The following is a 24,746-nucleotide window of genomic DNA, read 5'->3' as shown; positions in this document are numbered from 1 at the left end:
CACGAGTGACGGATCAGAAACGCCGCGTGCAGTGAAAATTTGACAGTCCGAATATCCGAATATCCGAATATCTATCGACTGTGCTTAAAACTACAAAGTTCATAGCAAGGAAAAACATCTACAAGCGTTCAGTGGCCCGAAAGGTCTGCAAATGAAGCTAGGGTTATTTCTTTTTCTCGACGGTTGTGGCTTGTATCAAGACAGAAGATGTTGCTCCTTCAGTCCCTCCAATCTTCCGCTGTCAGTGTCTCCATCCCGCCTAGATGAGGTAGTCAGGTTTTATTTCAACCGGATATCTCATGCATGTACATTTCACGTACTAGATAGGGTTTCTATGTCGGTAGAGATATCTTCTCTTGGTTATCTCCCGAAATACATTTTGCATTTCTATTTGAAACGCTATTGACCGATTAATGAAGTACATGCCGGATTGGTTTGCAATTCAATTACTTTATTATCCACAATAAATGTAGAAATTTGCCTTCAGGCTCATCATATACAAATTAAAATAGTACAACTAGCAAGAGCATTCTATAAAAAGGGACAATATTACACATTGAAATGCTTAAAAGCACACACAAGGTTGCGACATAGATACAAAAATTGAAACAGACGGAAACAACAAAGGACCAACTGGAGGTTTAAAACAACTACATCGAGTTTGAGTTTAAAATTGAAACTGCTGATGGAAGAAATGACTTTTGAGAGGTTTTTCTTTACACGAGGAACCCGAAAACGTTTCCCTGATGGGAACTTCTGGAAGTAACCATGAAGAGGGTGATCAGAATCATTGACAATGTTCTGCGCTTTCCTTTTCACTGCCAGCTGGTAAAGGTTTACAAGAGAATTTTGACGACAGCCAATAATTGTTTCTGCCATCCTCACAATACGAGAAAGCTTACTTCTGTTTCTGACAGTCAAATTTCCATACCACAAAATGATAATATAGGTTAAAACACTCTCAATGAGGGATCTGTACACCATGATTTGTAAAATATTTTGACTCACATTCAACGATTTGAGTTTCCTGAGAAGGTATGATCTTTGTTGGGACTTTTTCGCTATATAGTCAGTATTTCCACCAATTTTCTGTCCATCTGACAACAAACATTGAAATCCCTTTCCCTGGCACCCAGAGATTGCACCGCCATGCATCATCAGTGGTTGGCTGTATTAGAGGTTTAGCCAGATCCAGATATCGAATCAGATGCACTAGTGGTGTTCATTGCGGCCTATAACCAGCCATTCACCCGAGAACTAGGACAACTTGTCACATTGCCCTTTGATTTACGTTCGTGTACATGTGATCCCCGGCATAAACGTTTATTAATGTCCATGTTGGCGCTTAATTCGATTTTCGTGAGACAGTTCCGAGTTAGAGAGACCAACTAAGAACTTCTGAATCCGTCTCGTCGACTCTAAAGAGTCTCAAATTTTTACAGTTCTTTTCTAATCTATCACTTGAGGGGGCTCATTTTAAAGCTCTTGGCGTAAGGAAAAAATTCACCGTGTCTTAGTTTTTCGAAAATCGAAGATTTTTTTATTTTTCCATAAAAAATAACCGGGATAGCGGCCGTTTTGAATTTCAAATATTTGTTATATGCCCGGTAATTTGTTCTCTAGTACCAAAATTTACACGGTAACCCCTGACTTTTATTCTTGATTTGGTAAGAGAATTGTTGAAAGTTTCATATTAGAGGAAAGTTTGAGCAAAAGTTTAAGTCTTCACTTTAGAGGCGCATACTACAGTAATCCGGGATGAGTGTGGCAACTGCATCATGTATCAGTGATGAACTGATGAATAACAGTTAGTTATTTGGAGGAAGCAGGCAGGAAACTGGATAAATTCACTAATCTAATCTGATGGAATCTAGTCTAATCTATCTCTTTCCATGAAGAAGTTGCCTCTTTTACACGGAGAAATGGTGTGCTATAAATGTGCTGAGCGCGGCGGATGCACGAAATAACGGAAAATCCTTTCAACTGCTTTTAAATGATATTTTCAAATCGCTGACACTAATATTCTAGCAAAGGTTCACTTTAGTTGACGGTGTTCGCTGAAAGTTCCATGAAATTTAGACTATTGTGAGTAAAATATGGAAACTGCGAAGACAATAGACAAAGCCATGTACGTTTTGTTAAGCATATTGGAAAGGCATAAAGAGAAACAGAGAGACGGCAACCTATGTCAAGATGTCGGTCAAGAGTCATCGTTTGTGTTGTGCTGTACATAATATCAAAAGGTTTCTTATATAACACCTGTGACCAATAGATGTTGTGGTTTTCCAAATCTTTAGGGTCCGCCGATCGGCTTTTGCGGTAATTGGCGAGTGATCGCAGCTTCAGAACGCGGCACCCACCAAGAGAGAATTCAAAAACGGAAATATCGGATGAATAAAGCTTCGCAGGAAAACCTCAGAAGAACGGCTGGCGCGAGAAATGCAGAAACTATTGGATGCGCAGTCCAAAACCCTCCTGCCAAAAATGGATGGCGCCACACGTATGGATATAAACAACACCGAGGAGCACGATGTCGAGGAGTGATCAGGTAACGCAGCCCTTGATAGTCTGTCGATTAGTCTGTGCCAAACACGAGTAGGTGCCGTGCACTACATGTATAAAGTATCACGTTGGTAAAGTATCTGGAAAAACTGCAAGCTCATCAGAGATCAATAAGGTAAGGTCCGAGCAATTTTTTCTATTTACTTGATTAGTCTCATCAGTCTCTCTCTGTCTTTCTGTCTCTGTCTCTCTGTCTCTCGATCTCTCTCCCCTCCCCCCCTCTCTCTCTCTCTCTCTCTCTCTCTCTCTCTCTCTCTCTCTCTCTCTCTCTCTCTCTCTCTCTCTCTTTCTCGCACAGAACTGTTTAAGTCAAACATTTTACTTTTCTCACACAAGAGTTTCTCTGTGACTATTATTCTATTCCTCACCATGAATTCTTGTCTAGATGTAATCTCTCCGGAAGTTTTGGATACCATAAAGAAACTACGGAGAGTCCCGGGCAATCAATCATGCATGCCCCTGATAAAAAAAAAACAACCGCGAATAAAATTTGCGTATGATATGCATGAATTAATAGTCAACAAAACATCGCTGTATGTCGATCGCTTAAGTTTGCCGACAGCTCATTTTCCTTATCTGTACCGTCTACGACAAGACTGCTGTATGTCTTGTGAGAAAGCTCATAGGGTAGATGAGCCTCAGGGACAGATAATCGGACTCTCAAACTTTTCCGATTGTTTTCTGATCTATCACTTGTGGGGGCTCATTTATTCTGAATCCCTTTGAATAAGAAAAATACTTTTGACCGTCTTACTTTTTTGAAAATCGAAAATTTATTTTTCTTCATGAAGTTAACACAGGAAAGGAGGCCATTTTGAATTTCAAATATCGGTAAATCATGGGTAATTTGTGTCTCTAGTACCAAAATTTGAACGGCGACACCCGATTTTATTCTTGATTTTGAAAGTGAATTGTTGGAAGATTCCTTGAGGAAATTTTGAGCAAATTTTAACTCTCTCACTTTCGAGACGCATACTACCTTAAACGTAACTTTTGAAAGTTTTTTTTTGCATTTTTGTTCGTGAAAAAGTGGTTATTGTCCAACTTGTCCACACCGCAACCTGTATTTCTATAATTGTATCATTATTGACAGCTTCACTCATTTGTCAACATTAATACCGTGTTGTACAAAAAGGCGCCATGCTATGACATCTAATACTTCGTGTTCAACACACATTAGGGCACGGTCGGGGTGACCATGCTTGGCGAGATGAAGACCAGAAACTACAGTTTTCACAAAAAACCAATGAAATCTCTTATCAGAGTTACGGCTATCAGGTCAATAATGTCAACACGTTCAAGGTTCTTATTGACAAACAATCAACAGTTGATTTCTCAAATTCTGCAAACGTGACGGACATTGTGCTAAAAATAGACATCGACTACTATGATTTTTTTTCAAGTACATTGTATTGAAATCAGAATAGGTGATATGAAAGGCTACAAAATCCAAAATTAGCTGGCTACGACACTCTCCTTATCATTGGCAGGTGACAGGTCTACTTTCTGAGGAGTCGATTGCACTAACACCAGTGTAAAGATCATATGAAGACACGTGTAAAAGACATGTAGAGACACACATGTCTGACACATGTAAAGACCACGACTTGTTGACTTGTAACATTCTGTTAGAGCTCATTACAGCTCTAATTTTTGATGTAGTTTAACCGTTTTTGTGTCGTTTGTAAACTGCATTTTCTTGTTCTCGCTTCCTAAAGTTATAATATCCATGAGCCTAATAGCCACATTGTCAACACAGCTATAGTGTGTGTGATACCTTTGCTCGTATATTAATGTGTTGTATCACAGTACCTCGTCTCGAGGGACTGGGGTTGTATTCACAAGGGTGAACACTGAAATTTTACACGCTTTAGGAAGACAAATGAGAAAATGCCTTTGTTTTTATAGAACAAAAATAAAGATGCTATTCAAATTTACAGCTATTGCACAGTTTAGGAAAACACAGATTAACAAATAGCTCAATATGCATATGTGTGATAATTAGGAGATGGTCCTATCAGTCGCGGGCAACCAATTAGCATGATTAGATGCAAATGCGCGGTATAAGCTTAATTCTATACCATTCCAATTTAACTTACGAGTCACGGCTGTAACCTGGCGACCCAGTTCCATTTAAATATAACCACTGCAGATTTTAAGGATATTAGGACAGCAATCAGCGCTTAAAATAACATGACGTGCCCTTAGTTGGTTTTGTCTGATTTCATTATTTTAGGAAAGGCATAGCTATTGGTCAATGGTAGACCGTAGACCATGTTCCATGTTCCGGAGTCTGATGTCTGATTACGACTTACTATAATCATTACGCCATAAACGACGACAGAATTTTTGCACCTTTATCAGCGTACGAATGAGCATGCGCGTTGTATATAGTAGCGGTGTACGTCTATGGACCCGTCGATAGCAGATTTCTAACATATGGTGGTGAGACATCCTAGCTAAAGCAAATCGGCGAGAATGTCTCAATAGGGAAAACGTTTGTCTCTCCGAGGTATTGTGGAACATAATAGAGGCTGGAATGAATATAGACTGTACGTTTGACCAGGCCATTTACTCACGAACGTCCTTCTTGCATCCCATTGCATTGTAATCGTGTCCTCAAATGAATCCTTGAGGTTGACCTATGCCCAAATCCGTGTCACTGCACTCCGATTTACTCCCGTGACCGTGGCGACTCAACACTTTGAAGTTGACGCATGGAGGTAACCCCTAATGGTTGAAGCAATCTTGACGTCGTCTACTGAACTCGTGGCGTCACGCGGACTATTAATCGGTCCATAGTACCGTATCTGCCTGATCCTTGCCGAAACTATCGTATCCCCCCCCCCAAAAAAAAATGAACAAAACTCTAGAGTAAAATAAACATCACCGAGAAAGTTGATGGAAAACAGTGATTCTTAACGAGGAAATACTTCGCATTGCATGAATTACAGTGATTATTGTCACTTTCACATTTGATTCATTTTGCAGTCTTCACTTTGAAGCTAATCTCTCACTCCCCCAACCTTGAAGAACCGTAAACACGCTTTAAATGTTCACAATCTATAACCTTCAAAGGTATTATCCAGTATTTCAACAAATTTGGCCTCGGTACAGGTGATATATTGTTCACAAAGGGATATCCAGGGGCCAAATACCAGACTCACGTTCAACAATGCCGTCATCAGTTACTGAGGGCGCTATTCAAGGACGGTGTGTGAAGAAAGGTCGATGAGCCGTCCCAGTTTTTGAAGGGTGGACATGCACGTTTTATATTACGTGATTGTAGCGATGCTATATGAGCGCCCATTCAAGAGTAAAAGTAGAAACCTCTTTCCACCTCCATACTGGACACTGTAGTGTGACATTCTTCAAGTATGCAGGCGTTTTAAATACACCTCCCCATTTTAAAGTACACATTTTTGAACATACACATTTGAGAGCTACTTCGCAACTTAAAAATGTTACGACTTGTATGTCGTCTTGCCAGTCTTTGTTTTCAGTTGACCTGTTATTGCAGCTTTGAGGCGTAAACGCCTGATATCAGGTAATCTTTGTGATATAAATTTGATACAGGTTTCTTTCAATGTATTCAGTGTTGTTGAACAAAAAGGGGGAAAGACAATACAAAAGAAAAAATATGATGTGGCAATTATCACAGAAGGGAACATCCCTATATATCACTTTACGTGAGATACGTGTGGGCAACATAGCAAAATTTGTTACTAGATCAACAGAAATCCATTCGTACGGTCATTGTATTGTGAGAGTTTTGACTGATAACCTGTTTTCCATTTTCGAAGACAGTGCCTGACGCCATGGCATGATAAAGCCCAAGAACACAGTGATTTTCTGATAACCCTGGGCGCAACAACTTGAGTTTTACGTCATTCAGTTCAGTCTGACATAGTTAAAATCCTCATATCAAAACCAACAGGCGAACAAGGTTTCATCGACGGTAAGGGGTTGACAAAACAAAACGGGTACAAGTCAAAAGGAGAAAATCTGTACAATTTGTAAAATTACCACGTTTTTGTAACAAAAATGTTTCGGCGAAAGAATATGTGATCCTTGAAGAAGTCGACGAGATCAGTAAGACGTTTAAGATTCACATTATCAGCATTCTGACCCCAGCAGAAAATTGCTATCTCTCCTTTACAATCAGCAAGAAACATTTTTATTTTTTTTTAATTTTAAAATCGTTCGATCGGATATATGTGTCGTTCAAGTATGTAGCTGCAAAATTTATTAAAATTCAGAACGTAGATACCACTGTTTCCCTCTTAACAATACACAGATCTGAGGAGTCTGCAGTCTGTAAAAGTAGTTGCCGCAAGTCAATCGGTGTAGACTGCCCAGGCAAAGGGTGGTCCACGTCCGGTCGAGTCTGCATATTGCAACCGTCGAGGTATTCACAGAGCCGACCACAGACAGATGGAGTTTTCTCTGTCCGTGGCAGAACTTCAATGTAGGTCTAGCTGACCCGGATAAAGCGCTTTGCGTTGCCCTGGATCAACAATGGCATTGGGGTGGGGAGGACTAACAATGGCATATTTTGCTTCAGTCGACTTTGTACATTAATATGACAGCACTGTACAACTATATGGCAACAGAATCGATGAAAGCATTGGATTGTTATCAAAACCTCAATTATCTTCAGATCTTACTATCAGGTACCATAATATCAGGGGCTATACCGCGGGAAGTATAAGCACACATACAAGTTGCAGTAGGGACTGTCTTCAAAACGCTTGTTAAATGAAAGACGTGAGAAATATCGCTCAAAGAGAACAGTGTTCTTCGAACTGATAAATAACGGATTCTGACATAGACAGTAGTTCCCTGAAGTTTATGCTTCAAGAAACGGTCGAAAATGCAATATTATACACGGGCCACCAGAGGGCGTACTCTATCATCCGGCATCTGAAGGAGCACGCTCGTACGTATTCAGGTTATAGTGACCGTAGTACAGAGGTTATGTCGACACATATCTTCGGGGGGGGGGGGGGGGGTGTCAAGTTTCCTACCTAATGGAGTTTTGCTCCAGGGAATAGAGTAACACGTCTTCTAGTTTGAAGAACGAGCTGCCAAAGCCACTGGCGGGGTTAATCACAATACAAAATGGATCAACGACAGAACGTTATTAACAAGATCGCTCCGAACTGAGTCTCAAGAAAATAATAAAAATAGTAGGCCTAAACATAAACTGGAAAAGTGCGAGCAACGCTTTAACGACCGACAATCAAGTAAAATAAACTGTATTCTGTCATACGTTGTAACATTTCAGTGTAAGAAGTGTAGCGAGTCCCGTAATCATTGTCACAGTCATCGAGCGATTGGTATTCAAGACGAAAATGGAATGATTATCATTTATGACTATGGGAGTGAAATGAATTAAACGCATCAAGCAGCTGCAGGTCTGCAATTTATGGCCTGAATAACTAACTGTGTCTACAGCCACACAGCCTGTACTTTTTGTGGGATCGAGTTTCAACATGCGAGTGGATATAATGCATGGCTATACAAAGGATAATTCGCTCAAACTTATGAAAGTTTCGAGATAGCTGAATTTTCCTTCTTATTTCGGTGCGCGGTATTCAAATGGCAAAACTGTATTGGAATATAGGACAACCAGGACGCAGCACTATTTCCTAGAGAGTGCGAACAAGTGGTTAGTACGATGAGAGTAGCTTTTTCACTCTCTGTGGCGTTCTGCGAAACAAAGATAAACATCGAACTTCCTCTAAAACTGTCACGAATTGTATTTGAACTTTGTAAAATGACTATTATCTTGTTGTAAAATTCGGGAGCCTCCTGTGCACCGATCTCACATTTACCAATGGCTTGTACCAAGTTGAGTTCGGACTAAAATCTAATGCAGTGGTCTTAGTGACTGATGAGAAAACAACTGTGACAGCAGCTTTGGAATGAAATATTGAAACTGGCTACAACCATAGACCCTCGAGAACAGTGATCTATTTGATCACCAAATGACTTAGTATGATCTAAAACAAAAGAAAAAACGAAAAACGCGACCGACTGAAAAGTGAGAAATGGTTAAAATTGAAAGAAATAACGAATAAAGAAATATACACAAAAACGTAGGACAGATATCGAGAGACAGATATCAAGATTTTTAAACAACGTAGGTGAAATGAAACTATAATATGCCACATAGTGATATCTACATACCATGCACGTAACCTTACATCATGTAATCTAACATAGCATGTAATCTTACATAGCATGAAATCTTACATAGTATGTAATCTTACATAGCATGTAATCTTACATAGTATGTAATCTTACATAGCATGTAATCTTACATAGTATGTAATCTTACATAGCATGTAATCTTACATAGTATGTAATCTTACATAGTATGTAATCTTACATAGCATGTAATCTAACATAGTATGTAATCTTACATAGTATGTAATCAGCATGGAGGACTTACATGAATGACTTCATGGAAATAGTCTTAACATCAATTCAATAGATAATTGCACTGATTACAATCTAACCAATTTAATTCACATCTCTGAATTATACGATATTTGCAATAGCATAGATAGATAGATAGATAGATAGATAGATAGATAGATAGATAGATAGATAGATAGATAGATAGATAGATAGATAGATAGATAGATAGATAGATAGATAGATAGATAGATAGATAGATAGGTACATACATACATACATACATACATACATATATACATACATACATACATACATACATACATACATACATACAGACATACATAGATACATAGATACATAGATAGATAGATACATACATACATACATACATACATACATACATACATACATACATACATACATACATACATACATACATACATACATACATACATACATACATACATACATACATACATACATACATACGTTAGTAATGCGAAGTGTTGTATAGTGCACACTGCATTTCTCTGCTAGATGAGTGATTATGTAATTACGTGCATAGCAGACGGAAATCATTGCGTTTGACCTAAACACCCTCCCCTTTTCCTCCATGTAAATTCGACAATAAAATACAATATGAATTTCCCTAACACAAGAAGTCGCTGATGTAATTGTTGGAAGTTGAAACTGCAAGCCTGTTAACGTTCTTGAACAACAAACAATTTACAACCAAATCACTGTGTTTGAGTGTATTATGCATATACGTTGCATGTACAATTTGTGTGAATTTGGGCAAGATAATCGAATACAGAGCTAAACCACTCTCTCCTTAAACACAACGAAAATGGTTTGCCATGTGCGTGTTTTAAGTACACACGACCTCTTGTGACGCGAGACGTTTCGCCGTTACCTTTGGCAACCTTGTCCTCACGTACCCTCTGACCAAAACAAAGCGGTTTTAGGGACAAGTGACGATGCCGCTGTAAACAACGGCCACGTTTGTGCAGTGATCGTGCGTAAACAACAACAAAATGAGCAACAATAGAGCGAAATTGCGTCAGAAGACTGCGCCCTTCGCCAACTGAAGGCCATTGGTAGATTTTCCGGTGTTGTGCGTACAAAGTGTAAAATGCTGGTAGGAATGTCCTTTCGCGATGGAAATGCGTGATTGGTAGCTGATGCATGCTGGAGTGGCTGTTCTCATCGTCAGATCAAAGTAAATGTCTTACATGTTGAAAAATGCAGCACTTTAAAAAAATTCAACGGATCGACTTAATACAAAGTCCCAGTCCCCTCTCTGTCGAGTCCGGCCCGTCATATACAAGCCAGATGACTCCATATGGTGACTTGTTTTTGGCTTCGATGACCACTTAAGATGAAGCAAAAATCGTGAATTTCGAGTAGTTTAGAGAGTTTTTCGAAATGAATACTTCCTTCATTTCAAGTTCGGTTTTCATACTGAGGAGGTAGAAGATCCTTCTTGGTTATATTTTCCCATTGCAGTTTTATGGAATTTATATTATTCAGGTCAAGCGAGAAATTTTTGCCAGGCTATGATGGTATGTGTGGAACGCACTTCAGCCTCTGAGCGGATGGAAATGGAACACCAATTGTCCACAACGCCCCAGACTTTTTCTGTATTGAATAGTACATCGCTTCGAGGAAAGGGTTGTCTGACGCTAAAACAAGTCGCCACTTGTCGTTTGTGTAGTACAATAGCATGGAAACATTTCATTTGTTCTGTTTAAACAGCACAGACTCGGTCGTCTTGAAACCGGGATAAAGTTCGCTACTCTGAATCGATCACCTTACACCATTTTTATGTGGTTTGACCGTCTTTTGTCGATCTTTTGAAGTAAACACTTCAAGTAACGTCTGCCCGGCAGGCAGCATCCAGGAGACGATTCTTGTGGACGTAACAATGTCTGTGTCTGTAGCGATGATACTACACGCAACAAATAATAACGACAAAAGATATGACAATAAATATCAGAAAGCAACGCGATCGCAGCTTGCTATCGGAAGGAGTTTCTGCAATGCACGCATGTCTGTGTGTGCATAACATTTCAAATGTCGGTGTATTGCAATGGACGGACATTTCATGTTTCACAGTATCCCAAGTTCTTTAGTCTTGAGTGTATGTTTATCTCATTTACAGTTATAAACTTTCTCGTCCAAGTAACGATGAACGAGAACCATTTACTGCGTGCTAGCGTCGGCGACAGCTGCATTGGCAATGGTACCTCGTTTGCATTGTCCCCGTTCACACCAAAACGACCTTCCCCATGTTTTCTGAACCCATATTTTGCCCGGTTCCACAGTACAGTCAGCACTGCAACGTGGCAGCCCGGCTATTGTCGAATACGGGGTTTGCTACTTTCGTGATAAAAGGTACAATATCATCAAAAGCCCGATGATTCGTCGCCCGGCGACGGTTCATTTTTGTGATGCTGTTCCGATTCGAAACTTTTTTGAGTTGTGAGTACGATCCCGATCGAAAATCGACTGTATTTATATGAGGAGCATCGCGAAGTAAGAGTGAAGTGAGAGAGATATATAACCGTAATTGCTGATAAATTTTACGCCATGCGAATTTATAGCAACATCCCTGAAGAACTTATTATTTAAAACACTGGAACCAACAATACATCATAGTAGCTGGTCAAGTTCGTCATTATTTATGTTGCATGTGGTAAATGATGTATCTTTGTTTAAGAACGGTTTCAGCTCAATAAACTATGCTGCTGTGCAGGATATATATATATATATATATATATATATATATATATATATATATATATATATATATATATATATATATATATATATATATAAACATATCAGTTAAATAAGATCTTATTTTCCTGTAGGTAGGTTAAAAAGCTGAGTTATTTCTAAGCCCGAGGTTGAACAAACATCATTTATTCTCCTTAATTCACAAAAGTTGAGTGTTAGACTGATTTCGAAGAGATGACGAACCCATTCGAACTTGAACCGCTCTGACTGATCCGACCTTCACCTCGCGATGACGTACTTCACTCTGACCTGTCAAAGTCGCCGGACGTAGAGTTCAAATGTCACTGGGTCAGTGAAACCCAGAAAGTCCAACTCTGCAAGTCGCGATGTCGTTTATTCAAGCGAACTTATCGAATTTTCTCCCACAACTCGTCAGATTTGTTACGACTCTTTCGATCGAGAACATGATTTTTTTGTAGCTCATATGACCTACCGAAAAAATTCGAGGAATCAACAACTAACAACGCATGATTTTATGGTCAAATGTTACTTTTGCTTTGTCTTTGTTAGCGAACGTTTCCACGGGGGGAGGGGGGGGGGGGGAGCGATGAGACTTGATAAATAATTGTGCGCGTTGGTACACTCTTGTTTCCAATCCTAAAAATTGCACTTGGACGTGATACGGGAGTATAGGAAGTCGCCAAACAACATACAGCGATGTATGCTCTGTTACTAAAGCTATCGCCTGTAGATACATCTACTAAAAGCTTTGTGAAATGACCCACTACTAACGTTATTATAAAACATACGAATTGGAACGCCGACCTTACAAGATCACAGGGAATCATATCCAATACGGTTACGGCTCGTAAGCCTATATATAGATTTATGCTAACTTTGATGTTGTTAAACTTTTGTTTGGCTGTTTTCATATCGTGCCAAAACCTTCAGGCTAATGTGCAGCGTCTCGGAAGCTTTTAGTTTACTGAAGCTCATTGTTCTAATTGAATTATTTCCGAAGAGCCAATCAGGTGAAAATATATCCCTAGTTTGAGACTCCTTAAGTCACGGTAAATAATGACAATCTATACTACCAATCAGATATTACCGCCCGAGCCGCTGCACGTTGCCAGAACCCCCTTTTCGCATACACAAGCATCGACTATTTTATCGTGGCAAAGGACTGTGTGTGCGGACTAACACAATGAAAGTGCTTATTCATAGGCAGTACAGCCGCTTCACTGTTTATAGGTTGTTGTTGGTAACATACCATGCATGTCCCTGTTTCTGTATTACCGATTTTCGAAATCAAAACACAATTTTAGACCAACTGCATGGATTGAATCTTTAAATATTAATGTCCCGGGGTTCGCGAAAGGACAATCGCAGTGTTATTTTCGATATTTTGTAATTTCACACGGTGAATCTGTTGTACTGGTATAATTACTGGACAGAAAAGAACCACAAACGCTGACTGCTCAAACCAGGGTAGCGTCGTATCTCGCCAAATAGAATGTATGCCTTTTCTAATAACTTACTACCCCAGACAAACCATTGTGGTAGTTGTCTTCCGTACTACATTTATACAGAATGCATTCGAGTCACGACGTGTTTTACTGGCTATGGTGGCACATGTAAAACACATGCACTAGCGTAATAACTAGCTGATCGCCTCTAATGATAGGACCCAGGTGCCGTCATCCAGCAAATTTCGCGAAACTTTATCCAAAGGTGATGTTTTTAACGCGCAAATACGCAATTCTGAGGTGAGGTGAAATCTGTTGGCCATAACCTTCCTCTTGCAACAACTCTCTCCCCAGCAGAAACCCTCTGACCACGCAACTTCCCCTTTGCCCTGGTCAGAAATTGTCAGCGACCCCCCCCCCCAACTACAAAGAAAACAAAACGAAACAACAACAATAACAACAATAACAAGAAAACCAACCACCCTCTCTTTGCCTTGTGTTGTTGTTAAAATCGCCGTGAACAACCACATAGCGTACTCTTGGCCAGCCCACCGTACATTTTTCAAGTTGTCCACCGAAGTAGAAGACTAAAATTCCAACGACCATTGATGATGAAAAATTGCCTACCCTGAGCCTGCCTGTTTGCCAAAACTCTGTGTTCACGGAAAGCTTTGTTAACTTCACATGGAAATATTATGGGATTTTTTTTTTCGATTCGAACAGAAACACGACTGTTGTACGAAGTAGAACAAAGTCGCAATATGGGAATTTATCAAATTGTAGGCCTCTGTATCGTTACGGAGTGACGCACTCAAGTTGACTTGCTAAGGCGAAGGCCATACTTTGACCGTGTCCTTGTCCTGAAGTAGGGGTCACGTTATTTCAAAAATACAGAGGTTCATTTATGTAACATCCGACAACTCGAACGACGAAGTACGATATGCATCGTGTGTGTAAAAGACCTTTCAAAAAAACCGTCAATTTTTTCATTTTTTCACAAAAAGTGTCTGAACGTGCAGCTTTCATTGTTCATTTGGTGGACTGTTTCTATACGACATGTTTTGAACGACGTGACCAGGAGTCTGTTAGACGTCATCGGGAATACAGTTCTTTGGGTATCAACTGAGGTTAACGCACATAGAAATTTTCGTTTGACGTAGGATACCCCAAAAATGGGGTGATCCCTTACCTTGACTTTTGATTGTATCTTACTTTTACAAGGTTGATGGGTCAAACACCAGGGTCAATTGCGGTCAAGAGCAAGTTTTTCTAATTTACACCACGTGCTATATCAAAGCATGGCGCCGACTTGGATGTGACGAGAAACGGGGTTCGATTTTAGCCATGCTCGCTCGCACACTTATCAGTGTGCAAATTTTGCCAACAAACTTTTGAGTTCCTCATGTGTTTGATAATTTAATGAGCATGAATTAAATCTAAAGTCGTCCCTCAAAATCTCCACGATATTATTAAACCGTTCCACAAACACGTTTCAAAAACGACCCCGCTGTCTTACAACTACAATTCAGTATTTCAAGTGTGGTCAAGCCAGCTTAAAACGTGAAGCACTGGTTTGTCGTGAATCAACAAAGACCTCCGCTGTTTTACAAATGAACCTTTTTGCTTTTCACTATACGATGGAACACGCTCTCACACTACAAAAAAAGGGAATGTGACAGTGGATGAAAGAACAGAATTGTTCCAGAGTCCGACACTCATACCTCCCTTATCCTTTGTTAATCGTTCGTAGACCACTTCGAGCGCTTCAGCGACAGGCGTCGAAGATGTGAGCCGCGGTGATCGATTAGAGATTTAGAAGCTTAAAATGTAAAGATTTCTTTATTCGCCTGAAATTAGGTCGAAGTAAAATTTGTGACTGTGTCCTGACCGTTCATGCGACCGTACAGCCGGCAAACGGGAGCGTGTGCGTCACTTAAGTACTTGTCGAAAATCAAACGAAATTTGCACCGGCTTCGAGGAGCTTTCAATTTATGATTTCATAAAATAAAAACATCGAAGTGTGGCTACAATTAAAATTACAACAGACATCATTCTCTTACGTTCCATTTAGCCAGCTGTGAGATTGCAAACTAGCGGCAGAAGAACGGAGCACAAAAAATGCAAAGAACCCTTAGATGGAGTATCTATTGGAGTAGAGTTATTACAAGAAACATGAACTTTATACGCCGTTTATTATACTGCTGTTGTACCAACGGCGTACTCTAGATCTCACAACCTTTCTGAAAACAAATAAAGAGACGATTGATGTTTATGTCAATAATCTGCATGTAGCCATATCACAAAACAATGCAACGCAAGTACTGGCTTTTGCAGATCAAAGTCCCTCCATGTGGAGGGACTGTGTGCAGATAAACCAGGCTTCACGTCGGTATATCGTACAGCTCATGATAAAGTCTTGTCACGAACATAACCACATTGACAACTTTGCTTTTCTGGTGCGTAAACAATCCTTTGTTTCTTTGGCGTGCACTCGTCTTTGTTTGGCTTTTCCACCTGGATGCTCCACTTCCGGAACGCATTGTGTTCGTTTCAATAAATCTGGGTCTATTATTCCCCGGCTCCATTACTGACCAGGATTTTTTTTTACCTGTCTATTGTGTTTGTATTGTCCGCCGAGTCCGAGGCCCCTCGGTCTAGCCTCGATGCTCGCTCCATGTGTAATGAGTTGTGAGACCTTTCCGGAGTCGATAGGCGCTGAATTGGCGTGTACTTTTTTAGACAGGGCTAGGGACGTGGCATTTGGCAGGGTTGAACGCATGGTTGACCCCGGGATGAACCTTCACATTTGTGTGGTGTGTTGCAGGTACATAAACCGGGAACGCCGCCTCTCTATAAATACATGGACAGATGCGGGGAAGACTTTCAGATGAACGCAAAACTTTCGTTGGCCAACTTTCCACCCAGCCTGATCACCATCCTCATTTCAAATCTCGTATTCACTCTCCTATACCCACAGGCCACGATGATGCAGTCAGCTCTCGTCAGTAACATATTGCCAGCGCTGCTCCCATCCATACTGCCGTGTATTTTAATTGTACTGGCGGTAAAACTGTGGAGCGTGTACAACGAAAACACACGAGACACGAAATGCCCGGCACCACTCCCAGAAGGAAGTATGGGCTGGCCATTCATCGGAGAAACCATACAACTTGTCACACAGGTAAGAAAATTAACACTTTTCAGAAGAAATGTCCATTTAAGTACACTAATTATGTACTTTCATTTTTGATATGTTTATTATTCAAAATGATTAAAATTGCCTTCATTTATAGTTACCATAGCAAAACTTAAAATACTGGTCTATCTTCAGATTCAAATTAGTTTTGAGGATTTCAAGCGCCGTCATTTTTTTTCGAAAAGGAAAAGAAAACAAAAGAAAGAAAGAAATACTGAACGCTTAGAGCAACGAGGTTCAGGACCACTCTCTGACAAATTAATGTTACCATTTTCCACACTCCGACATACAGAACATGCATGTTATTTGTTAAAATTGTCTACCAATGGAACACCTTCAAATTTTAGAGAGAGATAACACAGCGCATTTACATGGAGAGACTTACTAATACGTACAAAACAACATGTTTGGATAGTCCGCTTACTCTGACGTCAGCCGGTCTGTTTGTGCGACAACTATGTCTCAAATTCCGACACTATGTGAACGTTGACAAATACATGTGTACGTATATGCGTAAGCTTACATACATATAGGTCATTATATATATATATATATATATATATATATATATATATATATATATATATATATATATATATATATATATATATATATACATGTATGTATGTATGTATGTATGTATGTATGTATGTATGTATGTATGTATGTATGTATGTATTTGACTGTATCTGTGTTCAATAGATAAATGTATGAACATGCTTTGGAATAATACACATATCTATAGAAGTGAGCTTATGATATATTTTTTTTTGTTTGGTCGTAAGATTAACATTTGGCAGTTTTTCTGTTTAACTTTACGAAAGTGACTTTTGGTTCTGTATCAGAATCAATAATAAAATATCTGTAAATTAAACGCGAAATAAATTTATTTCATTTTAAGGGTGCCGAGTTTTATCGCAAGAAGTACCTGAAACATGGCCGAGTCTTCAAAACGCACATTCTTGGACAACCGACCATTCGGGCTATCGGCGCCGATAACGTTCGCAGAATCCTGCAAGGCGAAGGCGACATCGTCACGTCGCACTACCCGTTCACAGTACGAAGCGTTCTCGGCAGCCGGTCAATTGTCATCTCCAGCGGCGCGGAGCACGATCGTCTCCGCAAGCTCGTGTCCAAGGCATTCCGCTTCGACTGCCTGTCCCAGTACGTGCCGTACATCCAGCAGTACGCGCAGGACGCCATCGAGAGATGGTGTGATCGTGGCGAAGTGCTGGGTTTGGAAGAATGCAGGGCACTGGTCTTTGGCGTCGCCGGTAAATTGCTGTGTGGTTTCCAATATGATGAGAACGAAACTAAACGCCTGACATCCGTCTTTGAAGAAATGATCGACAACATGTTTTCCTTTCCAGTGGATCTTCCCGGTACCCGCTTTCATAAAGTAAGTACTTTCCCCCACCGCCATTCAAGGTATAACTAGTGTGCTACAATGATATTGCATGTTGCAGCGTTTTACTACACGGCATTTAATCATACATGTGAGGCCTACACAACTGTGCACTCTTTCATTTTCTCCACAATCCTTTGTTCGTATGTATGTCTGTCACAAAAACAAACTTTTGCAAGGCCGATAACATTAACTAAAATGTATTCGTCCTTCCTCCTTTGTGGTTGTTTGTTGTTTTTACAGGGGATTAAATTTACAGCAACCATTCTTATTTATGCCGGCCTAGTTTCGACTACGAGTCGCTGACACCTTAGCCTAGGTTGACGACCCTGACAAGTAAACGATAAATCTTAGATGATAGTGACCACAATTTCACATGTATTTTATTTTTCCCGCTTTTTTCCTCTCTTTCACTTGACACACAGGCGATTAAAAACCGCAATATTTTACACCGGCACATTGAAGATAGCTTGAAAGAGAAGAGAGACCGCGCTGATTCGTCAGACTCAGAATTCAGGGACTTGCTGCAGGTGATTTGCACGGAAGCAGGTGATGACGGGGAGGAGAAAATGGACACCGAGAAGCTGAAGGAACTGGCGTTAGAGTTGCTTTTTGCCGGGCACACCACAACAGCGTCCGCCTCCACCATGCTGCTGGTTTATCTCTACCAGAATCCGCACATCATCGAGAAGATCAGGCGAGAACTCGACGAACATCAGCTGTTGGACGATGAGTGTCAGCTAACGTTCGGGACCATTGTACAGCTGAAATATGTCAGCTGCGTCGTGAAGGAAATTTTGAGGATATCCCCACCTGTTGGAGCAGGCTACAGAAAGGTTATCAAGACCTTTGAACTTGAGGTGAGTGATATTCAAAAAGCGTTGAATTTCTCGGCGAATAGGAAGCTTTGCACGAGGTGATCACTTGCAAAATTGAGTGCTACCACGCAGACTTCACGAGGCGCCCTGGTTTCAGCGTGTTTCCGGGTCGACGAACCAGCGCAGCCAGTGTTTGTTCACGGTCCTTAACTCTGCAAGGTAATTTTAAAGGAGTTTGCCTCCAAACTGGATCAAACCGTGAGTTACAGCTCCGATTTGCACCCTCACATGACATCGGTTTGGTCATTCACCCTTTACCACAGTGGCCGTAAAGTTGTAAAAAAACCGAAACAAAGCTTACGCCAAACACCATGGCGAGAAATCCACTTTAAACGGGCCAGGCGTATAAATTACTTCGATAGAACATTATCTTATACATAATTATACCTTATGCATTTTTCATTTGGTCAGTTAAGCATGCATGAGCGAAAAAGAAAGCATGATATCAAAAGATAGCTACGCATCAGCACCTGAACCCCGCAGATAATTTTGATTTCTTTACTATTTTCAAAAACTAATGCGTTTGCGCAGCCAGTAAACATTTCAGAGGAATTGTCACACACGGCAACTCATCATTATAGCATTGATGTGCCCAAACACCAAGACACTTTAACCAGTAGAAAGCAGCAACACCGCTGGCTCGCACATCACGCTTAGACAAAACGAAAGGCGGTTGGCAAGTTAACAGGTGTAGGCAAAAAGAAAGAAAACATCACTTCAATCTGTATACTAAGTAAATAACAGTGACGAAAACAGGGTTACCTCCATGCGCAAAAGGGTGCAATAACATGGTTAGACAGACGATTTACAGGGACAATGACGCAGGTTTAGTTGACCAAACAGTTCACATCCCATCGATGGGTTTGTCCGGCACCGAGGAAACTAGGCGACGAGACTTGTAGGAAAAAATGTTAACGGCTAAAAATCGAGGACACCCGGTCTATAGACTTTAATCTTCCATCAGTGAGTAGAGTGTGGTCTATAAAGTTGTATGGTAGTTGCGTATGTAAAATATTTTGGACCCTTGATCCCCGGCAGCACGTGTGAAAAGTGGGACCATAGCTACCTCTGTTGTAATTGGATTGTTAATATATGGTGAGGCGAAGGAGACGTCTCGCTTATAGAACTCTTGCTATCAGCGGTGAGTTTGTCAGCGCATGTAGGACAACCAGCACATCGTTAAAATGCTAGGTGGAAATTAGTCGATAGGAAAGGCATACACAAGTTTAGGAATGTGTTGATGGCACATAAGGAGAGAGAGAGAGAGAGAGAGAGAGAGAGAGAGAGAGAGAGAGAGAGAGAGAGAGAGAGAGAGAGAGAGAGAGAGAGAGAGAGAGAGAGGGAGGGAGGGAGGGAGGGAGGGAGGGAGGGGGGAGGTCAGAAGTAACGATGGATGCACCAAAAACACACAGACGACACTTTATATTAACAAAAGTAATGAAATTATTATCAATTGTTACACTTATTGTCTCTGTAAGGAAGCTAATTTTAAACCCCACGTCGTTTCCATAAACTCTAAACCTGTCTCTTGGATATAGCAAAGCGACTCGACTCATTCATCCATCTGACAATCCTCAAAAAGGACATAAAAAGCGAGCTTTCTCATATCATTTGAATAGATCTAGACCCCTGGCATTGAAAAGGATAACATAGATAAGTCCCCTGATGTCAGAGGTCAGTCGAGCTTGAGCGACTACTGTAAGTACGGCTTGACGACTCAAGATCCAACATGCCCCGTTCTTTCTGTTCTTTGTTGATTCACACTCACAGCCTATTTAGCGCCACAACGGGTATTGTTGTTTTGATAGAATGGTTCCGAATTGGGTCGACTCGTCCGATCGACCTGAGTTTGTTAGACCTGTCTCTGTAGATAATACTTTTTATGGCCGCTGAGCTAATCTATCTTCCGCTTTGAAGAAGGAGAAGGGAAAAAAATCGTGGCTTCCAGATCTCTTGTTCTCCAACAAAAGAGGGATATCGTTTAGTTTCATGTTGCCTAGCGACCAGTGTTAACTTTCAAAGGTGCAGCCTTTTGCACACATTTAGGCTTTTGGAATTTTGACCGCTAACGGTTTAAACAAACGATACCAAGAGATGGCGTTGTTAGAGATTTTGGTCCCTTTTCGTGGAAAATTGTGTACCTGGTCAGTTTCACCGTGGACAAGTTAAAAGGCGATCACTACGCCCGAGTTTTTTGCGTTTTTAGCCCCATTTTTTGCTGTATATTTGGATTGCATTTTCAAGTCTGCGAATTCTGTTCGTTAAACATCGAACGGGTGCTTAATCCCAATCTGGGCCTGTGAAGTTATATACCCAGTATTAGATCCCTATTTGAAAACCTCGTCATTGTCTGTATCTAGTGACATACTGGTATTGTCTTATATTTTGTGCTGTTTGTTTAATATGATGTCTTGTTATACTTCCAATGTCACGTTGAAATGCAATGTTCTACTGTCAACAGCCCGAATTTGTAATATATATATATATATATATATATATATATATATATATATATATATATATATATATATATATATATATATATATATATTCTGACAACTTAATGAATTATGGTCCGAACTAGATTTGTAAGCAAACCCATGATTGCATATTGTGTCCGCGAGGCTAATACTTCACATTTGGACATGCTTTCAGAAGAGAAATTCATTTCACAAAAATGAAAATATTATCAAATGTTTCAGTCCCTTTAAATGATGACAAACTTATCGCTTTGTTTCTTTTTGCAGGGAAAACAAGTGCCAGTTGGCTGGACAGTAGTATTCAGCATCCGAGAAACTCAAAAATATGCAACAAATTTCACAAAACCGGACGAGTTTGACCCTGACCGATTTATGCCGGACAGGGAAGAGGACAAACAGGGCGACAGATTCAACTACATTCCGTTTGGCGGCGGACCTCGGGGATGTGTGGGCAAACAACTGGCCTTGCTCTTTCTCAAAATATTCGTCGTCACACTAGCCAGAAGTTGTCGATGGCAGCTGGTCAATCCGGAGGAGTTGAAAGTCTGCCTCATGCCCTCGCCACACCCGGTCGACGGTCTGCCCTTGCGCTTCAGCAGGTTTGACTGCAACGCGAACCGGGTCGACTTGAAGATAGGGAACGAAGTCAAGGGCCTCGAGTGCTGAAACTGATCGATGTCGATTTCAACGCATGTTCAATTACGGACATTTAGACCGACTTTTGGGGAAACTGACAAGAGAGCTGATTCAAAACGCATTGCTTAAACCGTCCCGTGTGCAGCAGAAATATACAATGCTAGCTCTCGCTAATATCGATAACATACTACCTCATAGGGCGGGTTTCCTACAATGTGTTGATTTCTTATCAGAATACAATAGCAGTAAAAATGCCCAATTTTAACATTCCCATTCTTTTCTCGCATCAAACATCTTGTGTCGAGTTTTAGCGAAACAGAAAGATGGCAAATTTGGCTGCAAGCCAAAATCGCTTTAACGCGTTGTTTTCCGTTTCTGCAACAGGTCAACTTAACTCCAACCAAAGCTTTCCTTTACAACTTGGAGGTTTGCCATATAACCTAAGGTGCAATACTATAGGGGACTAGAGAACCATTAATGACACATTTCCGGACCCATCCATAAATGCATTGTCCGATGTAAGAATAAATCAATCGGGTTTAGTAGCCTGACAATGCCTGACAATGCCGTACGACCAGGGAATGCAGAGTAAATTCTGACGTGGAAGCCGGTGGCCCGTTTGTCACAACAACGGTGTTATTGATAAACATGTTTTTCAGTCTTTTTGTCCTCTTCAGTTTTATTTTGTAAAGTGGGACAGTCGTGCCTTTATCCTTTTTGCCTTCTGGTGAGGGAAGCTGGGGCCACTCTCGGTTAGGTAACAGAATTGCAACAACTTTTGAAGAGCCAGTAGCTGTAACTTTCGATATTTTAATTTTTGGCATTTCAACTACACTTTCTTGCTCTAGTCCCCAAAGCATGTTGAGATACACGGTTTTGAGCTCGTCAACCTCAGCCTGTACAGTGTGTAAACGTCATCGTTATTGTTGACATGTGAATTCTTGTCCGCACTAGAATTCAAATGTAAACAACAACAGTGCATCTCGCACGCATTGACGCTGTCTTCATTGGTGTTTCAACATGGTTTGGGGAGTAGAACAAGAACTTGCAATAGACATACAAAATAAAAAACCGGAAAAAAAGATAAAAAATACAGTTACTGGCCTTTGCAGACCAAAACTCTTGACAGCAAATTGAATGTTTCATTCAAGGCCCGGTTCATGGAGTAGCAGAAATGAGTAAAAATATATAGTATCCCGCTTTCTGTAAAAACTTTGTTTAAAACATTTCAAAATTAAATAACAATGATAAAGATAAAGTTGTATTTTTATGGATTTTAATTTGATATTCTATTATCGAGAAAGTTTAAAGACTATTTTTAACTGAGAAATATTTTTTAACAAACCGAAGAGAAATATGGTGAGCTAACATACGTGTTAACATTACAAGCACCATTTGTCGGAACTTTTGCAGGCATGGGGCGAAAAAATCATTTGAGGTTCAGAATTTTTTTACTGGAAACTATTATGTTTTCTCGAAAAGATACTCATCATTTTTAAAAGATTGGATAAAAAAAGTCAGGAAAAACATAAACGTATAGGTTTCTTTCGCTTTTCGTATCGATACAATCATCGAAAAATAGTGCCGATCGTGTTGCCTGGCTACGTGAAATTGACATGTGTATAAAGGTCAAACTGACCACACCTCGTGGTATTATTTCAGCGAGGAAAGCTTATACTTGTTTATTTGAACAAAATCGGGCGTTGCACGGTGTTTTCTTATTTTTTTATTTAAGCACAACACGATCTCACCTATACGTCAGTTAGGGGTTTCATATATTTTAGTATCTAAAAGTCTGGCCCACGGTCGAATCTCTCTTTACAGAAACTTATATTATGAGTTCATTATTGTCATTCATAGCTTTTGGTTTTTATAACTCTCCCCTGAAAGTGTGATAACAGAGAGAAATCAGTGGAAAATTTTTCTACTGCGTTCAAGATAATGAACCTTTTTGATGTTTGTTAGCCACAGTCGACAATGTCAACCTTCCATGTATACACTGACTTTGTCTTATCCACATAGAGCTAACAGAAAATTTGTAATCGGTTTTTACGTACGATTGTCAAGTACGCTACACGAAATAAAGATAAACTATGCAACTCTAATACGAGTCACTTTTTATGAATACAGGATGTTTTAGGGTTAAAGTTCGCCAGTTTTGGCATCGCATTTTGGGACAATGAACAAGGCTGAATCAGTGGTCTTTGGAAAACTTCAAGTTGTCTCACCGCTTTTAAAAGAGCAACAACTAAATCTACAATACAACATTGTTACCTCTTGAAGAATGTAGTAGAGTCACTTGACAGAAATATAGTAGAACAAAAGAAAACATACCTCACAAGTTGAGAAACAGCCAATACCAAGCCTAGTATGCGAAATTCGATATGTGCATTGGTGAAGCAATGTCGTTTCTCTGCATCAGTCAGAGTATTTGGAGGAGAAGAGATGATTCCGGGGTCATTGAATAGGCAATGGTTACAGTGACCTCAAACGGCAACGTTTAGTTTGACCTACAGGAACATAGAAAGTAGAAAATGACGCGCGTTTTCGTTCGATATCGATATAATTTTGGGGGCAGAGGAAGGAGGTGTGGGAAAGAGAGTGTGCTTAAGAATGACGGAAGTTTTTTTTCCATCATTGTGTCATTAAATGTTTTGTCGACATCATCATCATCATCATCATCATCATCATCATCATCATCATCATCATCATCATCATCACATCATCATCATCATCATCATCATCATCGTCATCATCATCATCATCATCATCATCATCATCATCATCATCATCATCATCATCATCATCATCATCATCATCATCTTCATCATCATCATCATGATTATCATCATCATCATCATCATCATCATCATCATCATCATCGTCATCATCATCATCATCATCATCATCATCATCATCATCATCATCATCATCATCATCATCATCATCGTCATCATC

At 40.1% G+C, this 24,746-nt stretch overlaps 1 protein-coding gene across 3 annotated transcripts; it reads left to right on the top strand.

The window, feature by feature from the left end:
• The first annotated feature begins 2,525 nt into the window (after positions 1-2,525).
• LOC139120379 (cytochrome P450 26A1-like) lies at positions 2,526-23,893 on the top strand. Of its 3 annotated transcripts, none has more exons than XM_070684753.1 (5): positions 2,526-2,677; positions 16,171-16,374; positions 17,291-17,788; positions 18,220-18,654; positions 21,420-23,893. In XM_070684753.1, the coding sequence occupies exons 2-5, from the start codon at positions 16,177-16,179 to the stop codon at positions 21,816-21,818; spliced, it is 1,530 nt and encodes a 509-aa protein (XP_070540854.1). In that variant the 5' UTR covers positions 2,526-2,677; positions 16,171-16,176; the 3' UTR covers positions 21,819-23,893. The 3 variants fall into 3 exon arrangements, with proteins under 3 accessions (XP_070540854.1, XP_070540852.1, XP_070540853.1); XM_070684751.1 differs by having other exon boundaries at positions 2,535-2,677; positions 16,018-16,374; XM_070684752.1 differs by lacking the exon at positions 2,526-2,677 and having other exon boundaries at positions 15,926-16,374.
• Positions 23,894-24,746: the final 853 nt, after the last annotated feature.

Source organism: Ptychodera flava, chromosome 20 (genome assembly GCF_041260155.1).
Source record: "Ptychodera flava strain L36383 chromosome 20, AS_Pfla_20210202, whole genome shotgun sequence".
In the NCBI taxonomy this organism is placed as follows: Eukaryota; Metazoa; Hemichordata; class Enteropneusta; family Ptychoderidae; genus Ptychodera; species Ptychodera flava.
Note: the sequence above shows the minus strand (reverse complement) of the source record. Positions and strands in the feature narration are given on the sequence as shown.